Source organism: Cyphomyrmex costatus, unplaced genomic scaffold (assembly GCF_001594065.2).
Source record: "Cyphomyrmex costatus isolate MS0001 unplaced genomic scaffold, Ccosl1.0 scaffold35, whole genome shotgun sequence".
Taxonomy (NCBI): domain Eukaryota; kingdom Metazoa; phylum Arthropoda; class Insecta; order Hymenoptera; family Formicidae; genus Cyphomyrmex; species Cyphomyrmex costatus.
Genome location: NW_017277664.1, coordinates 491988 through 500520, shown reverse-complemented (window position 1 = coordinate 500520; position 8533 = coordinate 491988). Strand labels below are relative to the sequence as shown.

The following is an 8533-nucleotide window of genomic DNA, read 5'->3' as shown; positions in this document are numbered from 1 at the left end:
TATATATATATATAGAGTATATTTTTTATATTTTGTAATTTTTAAGCCTGAATTTATTGATAAATATTTTTTAAATTCTATATACTATATATAGTATGGACTATACACATACTAATTATTTGATAATATCAGTATAAATGTGTTCTGAATATGGACTTTAATTTTAGATGCTATATGAAGTTATCCACTTAATTAAAAAAGAAAGTTTTTGATAAATATTGATTTCAGGTAGATAATCTTTTTCTATGTGATTTTTAAAATAATTTACTCAAATGTATGCATACTTTATTAATGTTTCAATTTATGTATATATGTATATTTCATATGCAATAAATATGATATATTTTGTAATATATATAAGAGATTTTTCATTATTTATTATATAAATTTTTTTAATCACTTTCCAGATAAATATTGGACATGTTGCAATTGCAGATTGTGCCTTTTTGAAGGGATGATTGTTGGCATTCTGAGTAAACAATAGAAATACATCTAAAATCTCGAAAATAAAATGGACTCCGAAAATAAAATACATGATGTTGATAATGATTCTGAGATGAAATTTCCTGATACCAAGGATTCTGAGGAATCTGGGAAAGTGCAGTCAAATTCTTTAGAAGATTCAAGCATCTCAAGGAATATAGACTGTTCTAGTGTTACATCTGAGAGCAGTGTCACTTTAAAAGATACTAGTCATATAGTTGGGTTTGATAACAATCTTGCTTGTGAAACTATGAAAAATGGACAAGCAAACAAGCCTATGGAACTTTCTGCAGAAGACGAGATTAAGATAACAACTGATGTTATCACTAAGTGCGACAAAACTAACGATGTGTTAAAAGAAATCTTATATTCTACCAATTTTAATTCAGTTGATTTATCAAAAGCGACTACCTCGCAAGACAATAGTCTGCCTTCTTCTTCTTCTACTAACGAAGCAAACACATTGCATACAGATCAGAATAAAGTTAAAAGAAGTATCTCTAAAGGTCAAGTTGGTAGTGGCACGTCAATAGAAAAATCAGACGATAGCTCAGACGAAGATTCGAGTAAGCGACAGAAATTAAATAAGAGTGCGTGTAATGCCAGTGCTGGAAATGTAAATGACGATATAGTCATGTTTCAAAGGAACAAATCAAAAGTGAAACTGCGAAAGTATCGTAGGAGACGAAATATAACAAGTGATAATGAAGACAGTTCTAATAATACCTTGTCTAATGAAGCAACAAGAGAAGCTTTTATTCCTGACACAGATGAAGGTAATCTCATGTATACAATTTTGGTAACAATAGATATTTGTTAATTATAATTTTGTGAAATCTAATTATGTTTGAAAAGTCTCGTTGAATAATACATGAGATTACAAAATATAATATATTAATAATGTTAAATAATGACATATAATATTAATAATTATGTATAAATTTTATATATGGAAATAATTATAATTTTAGGAAACGTTGCATCTGCCAGTACTAGAAATGATTCAACTCAGAATGAAACATCAAATAGAAATTCAGAGACTCGCAGAGCAGGATCAGATACGTCTAATGACGAATCTGATCGATATAAAGACGAAAGAGGTATTTTATACTCTTTTAATGTTTGTACCACTTGTTTGATATAATGTAAAATTTTAAATTGTGAAATAGCTGACTCGAATGAATGGAGAACTACTAATGATGAGGATGAATATGATGAGGAAGAGGAATATGAGGAAGAAATACCTTATTGTCTAAAAATAGAGAAACCACCTCCTAATTGGCGTATTGTACCGGAAATGATAAATCGACAAATAGGTAGCAATCCGTTATTTCAAAGAAGATTCTATGGCTCTTTACATGCAGTAGAGCGACTTGAGCTTATGTATAATCTTAATGAGCATCAGGTAATTTATTCACTTTGTAAATGCACATTGAGCTATACAATGTTTTATGTGATCATTATTAGACCATTTTTTTAATTATTATTTAGTGATATGTATCAATGTTTGATTTTTATTTATAGGGTTGTGTAAATGCCTTAAATTTCAATCAAAAGGGAAATTTATTAGCCAGTGCCTCTGATGATTTAGCAGTTGTTATTTGGGATTGGGCTGTAGGAAAAAAGCGCCACTGGTTTATGAGTGGCCATACAAGCAATATGTTTCAAGTATATACTTATGCACTTGTATAGTTAAAACATTGTGATTAGAGTATTTTATAATTATAAAGATTTATTGTTATTTATTTACATAATAATTATTTATCTTTTCTAATAATTTTTTTTTTATTTAATTGTTTAGGCCAAGTGGTTGCCATTAGATGTGGAATATCTTATGGTCACTTGTGCTAGAGATGGTCAGGTACGTTTGTTAGATCTTGAACACGACACATCGAAGAAATTGGCAGCGCATCGTGGACCATCGCACAAATTGGCTGTACATCATGAAACACCACATGTAGTCTTTTCTGCTGGAGAAGATGCGAGGGTATTCTCCATAGACATTCGCGAGAGCAAACCAAACAAGTAAGTCATTATCTATATATTAAAACATTTAAATATGTTTATTTTCTATTCATTATATAGTCTATAGGTCATAGTATATTTAAAAATATGTTAATTTTTCGTGTAATATATATTTGTGTGTGTATGTGAAAAGACCTCTTTATCCACAGATTACTTGTAGTAAAGGAAGGTTCATCAGAAGTGCAACTGTTCAGTATACATTCTAATCCTTTTAATAGTAATGAATTTTGCGTCGGTGGCCGTTCTCATTACGTGAGGGTATATGATCGGCGAAAAGTTTCGACGCCGCTTTATAAACTGTGCCCCGATCACTTGGTACGTCGTATTATTATAATTCTGTTATTGAAAAAGTTTACTAACACTTAATACAATAGAATAATGTGGCTCGTTTTTTCTTACATGTGTTTAATTTTACATATGTAATTTAAATGTCTCAGACAGGTAATAAGCACGCGCATGTAACGTGCGCTGTATATAATCACAACGGAACAGAAATTCTCGCGTCGTATAATGATGAAGACATCTACCTGTTTGATAGATTTATGTCTTCACATGTAGATTACGCTCATAGGTATCAGGGTCATAGGAATAGTGCAACTGGTACGTAGTATGCAATTATATAAAATACAATTATATTATATTTTATATATACTTTTATTCTAAATATTTTGATCTCTTTTTTTTATGTTGCAGTAAAGGGAGTCAATTTCTTTGGTCCTAAAAGCGAGTATGTTATATCTGGATCCGATTGCGGTAATATATTCATTTGGGACAAAAATATGGAAGCCGTTGTACAGTGGATGGCAGGAGATAAGCAAGGAGTTGTGAGTTTCCACACTTCATAAATTCGATGAATAAATTTTTCTTTTTCGCAGCGTAGGAAAGAAAGTGGTTTTCTTTTTTTAATTTAATTTATAGGTAAATTGCTTAGAGGGACATCCTCATATTCCCATTCTCGCGACAAGTGGATTGGATTACGATGTTAAGATATGGGTGCCTTCGTGTGGAGAACCTCCAATGATGAAATCACTCGCGAATGTATGTAGAGGCAAAAATCATCTTTCTATGTCTTGTGTTTTGCGTTTCTCTTTATTTTATCATATCATTTAATAATAATTTTTATATCGCGAGCGTGTTCCTGAAATAAGAATTGAATACACTGAATACAGAAGACTAATTGCATTTCGATGAAAGCATGATTCACGTGTTTTGTTTTTTTTTTTCACAAGTGCGTCAAGTCCAACGCAAGGAATCGGAAACAAGAAAATGTGCCTGATTCATTCGACAGCCAATTACTTTGGATGTTACTACGACATATCCATAGAGAAAGAGTACGTGTAAGTAATATATATCGGACACTTGTCGATATCGAAAACTTGACTATGCCATCGTGTTTTTTTTTTTAGAATTTTTATACGCGTTACGGACTCGAGGATCCAAATCGATACGAAGATGATGACGAAGATTACCACTTTGATGACTCCTCGATGGACAGCTCGTCCGAGGACAGCGATAATCAATCGGAAAGCGATGTTCGAAGAATACAATGTCCTCCGTCTTAAAGTTGTTGCTTAATGTGATTTGATATTAATACGATGAGAGTTATATAGCGTTCAAGGCATTCATATTAGTCGTTTCAATCGATTATAATAAATTCTACTGAATAATTGTCAATAGCTTGACATAGCGGAGTGTATAGGAGGGGGCAGTATCGCAACGTATCAAAGAAACTGCGTATTCTAGTTACGATTGATCTTTTTTATCAGTTAAATATAATCAGTAGTGACCTACATAAGTTGATTTACAGTTGTATTGTAATTTTTGAATATATACGTTGAACGGACACGAAGACTATGTTTTTAGTGTACGATATTAGGAGATAAACGGAGAAAGAGAGAACAAGATAGTATTTTCTAATAAGTTGCAAACACGTAATTTATAAAGCTAGGAAAAACGCATAAAATGTGAAAACGTTTGATATAATTAACAAACGTATTTATAGGAATGTATATTCTCCGCAGGACTGTTTTTTTAAATTTGGTTTATACGTTATATATCTGTTTACGCCCTTACATATGTAATATATGAATATAACAATCATATTTCTAAGAAATCACGATGCTTTTTGATTTACAATTACATATTAATATTAATTTATTTGAATACTTCAGAAAGTCGAATTTTTGCTGAATAAACGCATGAAGACAAAATTGTGTGTGTGCGTGTGTGTGTATGTGAATAAAACCCTTTTATTTCAAAGTTTGTAATATTTCAGAACACTTAGTATCGAAGTTGCGTGTAAGATAAAATATACATTAACAAATTTTTTTTTAGGAACAGTTAATTAAAGGAAAAGCAATTGCAGAGGAACATTGCAGGAAATTGCGGGAAAGCGATAAAGACAAATGTCGGTGATAGAATTTTGATTATAATTCGGATATTTTTTATGCAAGAGAAAGGATAAATCAAACTTCGATTAAAATTTAATGACTATAAATTTAATATCTGCGTATTCTATCGTCGTTATTAATTTGTTTTTGTTGTGTTCAACAGATATACAGTTTAAATTACAGACAATGAATTGTATAGAACTGTAGAATTATATATTAACTTGTGTTAGGAATAATTCTGAATTGTTGATAATAGTTAATCGGAGTTAAAATATATTTCTACCATTGTAAAGTAACTTTCAGTTAAACTTATTTTTTTCTTATTTTAATTCTATGATTCATATTCATTTCTACCAATGTAGATTAACTTTAATCTCGGCTTAATTTACTTTTTGTTTAGTTCTAAGCGTGAAAAAAGATAACGAGTGACTTAAACCGAGATTAAAGCTAATCTACATTGCTAGAAATGATCATTAGAAAAAGATGAACAGTAAGTTAAACCCCAATTCTTTTAAAATTAGGAAAAGATAAAAGGTAAATCGGATTAATTTACATTTGCTCGTTTTTACCAATGTAGATTAATTTTAATCTCGGTTCAACTTACTCTTCATCTTTTTTCAATAAACAATAATACAGAGTAATTAAAAACGGATTCTCTCACAATATTGAAAATACAAACCAAAATAAATATAAAACAGCTAATAAGAGTCAGCGCGGTTATCGCAAGATAATTATAACAAAATTAAATACTTAGTAGTTAAAATGATGTCTTTTATTTGAACGATTTTTTTTATATTTAGAATTTAAAAAAGATGAATATATTAGTTGAACCAAATATTAAAATTAATTAAAATTAAATAATATTAAGCAATATATAAACAAGATAAGTCAAGGTCAAATATTAAAACGAGCACATTCACAAATGGCTGATAACAAATGATTTATTATACTGTTAATTTGTTAAACAACATGGATGCGCCCAATGGGCGAGTTCAAGTCAGCAAAGCGGCTAGATCTGCTCGTCGAGCACTTAAACATGGTTGGTTAAATCCACATGTAATAATCATGTTCATTCGCTCGGTAAGGATTGGTAAGAAATGATAAGCATGCCTAGCCACTTTGCCGTCTCGAACTCGTCCATTATTAACAACGTTACAAGTGGATACGAGAGGAACGTTGGTATTTTCGGGCAACCATATATAGCGCGATCGAGGCAGTCGCCATCTCGCGGCGGCGCCGCGCGATCGGCGGGAGGGGGTTAACGGCGCGCATGACCAATCGGTCGCGTCCGTTCTCTCCTATCCTCGTCTGCCCCGTCGGCTGGCTTCTAGGCTTCTACGCGTAGGAATATCACTGACGTGTCCCCTGTGCGGAGATCAGCTACGTACGTGCGTGTAATTCGTCGACTCGCTTCGACGATAATCCTCGCCTTCCCCGCGTGCATAGGAATTAGCCGGGCAATACCGCCAGTCATTGAGCTGCGTGCGAGCGGAACGTTTCGTGCGACGCGTTGATTATCAGTGGTGAGTCCAGTCTAGTGAACCAGCCCGGAGAGAGCCACAACCCCGTTTGGGCGCCAGCGAGTCGAAAGTGACGGCAAAATTATGGCATCGACATCAACTCTGAACCTCAACAGTTTCTTCAATGTCTTCAGCAGCACGCTGTGAGTATCGCGTTCGCAAAATCGTAACGAAAAGATGAACGAGCGACGTAATTAGGAGCAAGATATGTTATGCGATTCTCTTTTTCTCTCTCTCGCTCTCCCCTCCTCTTTTTCTCTTCCTCTCGAGAAAGTCTACGAGACTTGAATCCCATGATGCAATTTCACAATCACGGGGACAATCTTGTTTTTTTTTTTATCTCCATATCTTACAGAAGAATAGCGGTTATCATAATTCATGATAATACGTCGCGTCGTCACGTATTCGTGCATGACCTTCGATAGGTGTTCTGGAATGACGACGGACATCGTTGATCCGTAGATATCGCGACGCATCTGCATCTAGTGAAAGCGAAAGACGCTAAAAGTATGGCATCGGAGAGATTTCGCGATTTTTCTCGATGACATACCGATAATAACGTCCTCGACAGTAGAGAGAGAGAGAGAGAGAGAGAGAGGCCGATTTCAATTCCATCCCCACCTCGTCTAACGTTATTAACGTGGCGATAAAGTTGGGACACCCTGTATAGAGTTCTTTTTTTCCAGATTGTGCATGTTGTTTTTAGCCGTGTTGCGTCGTGCCTTTCGCACTTGGAACGACAAGGACCGACTCCGATCAAACTCCGATTGCCATGTTGGCGATTAATTTACTGAACCGATTTTATTCGCCCTGCTTCATCACCATGTATAGAATTATTGATTTTTCTTTGTTTTTAACATAAACGGAGAAAAAAAGAGTCAGTTTTTAAAGGTCGAATTTGTCTAGTAAGGATTTTGCCTTGGGCGATTCTTATCCGATTTCTACTGTTTAGATTAATTTTAATCTCGGTTTAAAGTCTTGCTCCATGTTTGTGTCTTCTTTTTGTCTCTTTCAAATTTTTAGAATTAGAAAAAAAATAAGTTGAACCGGGATTAAAATTAATCTATACATATTTAATAGAGATGGATATCTGTTGGTTGAACTACCTAATTATAGATATCAAGTTAGCCAAGGTTTGTCGTCTTAGATCTGATTACGAAAAAAAGGGATAGAAGACATAAATTTCGAGAGAGGAGAAAAAATTCTCCTTGGACTTGGAAGAATGTGTGTGTAGAAAGAGAGGGGGGGAAATGACACAGTGAGAAGTACTTCCGTTTTTAAGAATGTTCTTTTGGGTTGATCTTCACATCTTGTCTTGTTCTATTGTCTATTTTTATTATATAATAATCTATGTGAAAACAAAATAGTACCTTTTTTTAGAGGATAAAAAAAATGATTAATTAAATTTTTTTTAGTATCGCCAGCAACGATTGATTTATTGATGCTTGTAGAATTTTCTTAATATGGATACAATAATTAGTTTTTTGTTGATTTGTGTAATATATCACTGCATGATTAATTAGTGAGATCATAAATTATTTATTATTTATTTTATTTTAATCCTTACCTGACGGCTTAAAATGGCTTCCACATACTTCATACTTTACATTTTATATCTATGTATTCTTTTTATATATATTTATGATTTATACATACATTACACTTTTGTATATTTTTCAGCCAAACAAAATGAACGAAATTAATTTTACTTAACTTCTTTGTACTCTCTTTGTGTAAACTATTTTATATTGTTCAATCTTATTTAATCTATATTTTGGAATAATAATAATGGACTAATAGACACTTGTATAAACTATATGAAAAATTTCTGCAAATTTAAATTGCTACATTTATTTCTTTTTTCAATATTAAGTAGTGAACTATTATACTGTTGCTATAACTAAGCAAATTCTCTCCTTTTTTTATTTCTTCCGTTCTATTTCCTTCCTAGCATTTCTCTTAATTATTTCCAAGCTTTTCCCTTTCCCTACAAACTCTTCTTCTCCAGTTCATTTTTGTCGCTTCACACTCCCTTAGAATATGGAACATATTTTCCTATATTACCTATTATATTTAACATCTATTTTCCGTTCTTCAAACTATTTTATATATATA

The 8533-nt window shown here is 32.6% G+C and overlaps 2 protein-coding genes across 4 annotated transcripts in view; both read left to right on the top strand.

The window, feature by feature from the left end:
• LOC108776276 (DDB1- and CUL4-associated factor 8) overlaps positions 1 to 4571 on the top strand; it is a 5651-nt gene extending 1080 nt beyond the window's left edge. The window contains exons 2-12 of one of the 3 annotated variants that reach the window (XM_018542842.1): positions 408 to 1259; positions 1455 to 1583; positions 1653 to 1888; positions 2008 to 2151; positions 2285 to 2508; positions 2658 to 2823; positions 2946 to 3108; positions 3202 to 3332; positions 3427 to 3546; positions 3738 to 3839; positions 3915 to 4571. In XM_018542842.1, the coding sequence (XP_018398344.1) occupies positions 512 to 1259; positions 1455 to 1583; positions 1653 to 1888; positions 2008 to 2151; positions 2285 to 2508; positions 2658 to 2823; positions 2946 to 3108; positions 3202 to 3332; positions 3427 to 3546; positions 3738 to 3839; positions 3915 to 4070 (2319 nt within the window). In that variant the 5' untranslated portion in view covers positions 408 to 511 and the 3' untranslated portion in view covers positions 4071 to 4571. Of the gene's footprint in view, positions 1 to 407; positions 1260 to 1454; positions 1584 to 1652; positions 1889 to 2007; positions 2152 to 2284; positions 2509 to 2657; positions 2824 to 2945; positions 3109 to 3201; positions 3333 to 3426; positions 3547 to 3737; positions 3846 to 3914 lie in introns of those variants that run through there. The other 2 variants (XM_018542840.1, XM_018542841.1) reach the window with 2 other exon arrangements.
• A 1653-nt stretch (positions 4572 to 6224) lies between these two features.
• The window catches only part of BI-1 (Bax Inhibitor-1), a 5018-nt gene continuing 2709 nt past the window's right edge, over positions 6225 to 8533 (top strand). Inside the window, exon 1 of the mRNA XM_018542852.1 lies at positions 6225 to 6561. Within this exon, the coding sequence (XP_018398354.1) occupies positions 6503 to 6561 (59 nt within the window). The 5' untranslated portion in view covers positions 6225 to 6502. The remainder of the gene's footprint in view (positions 6562 to 8533) is intronic.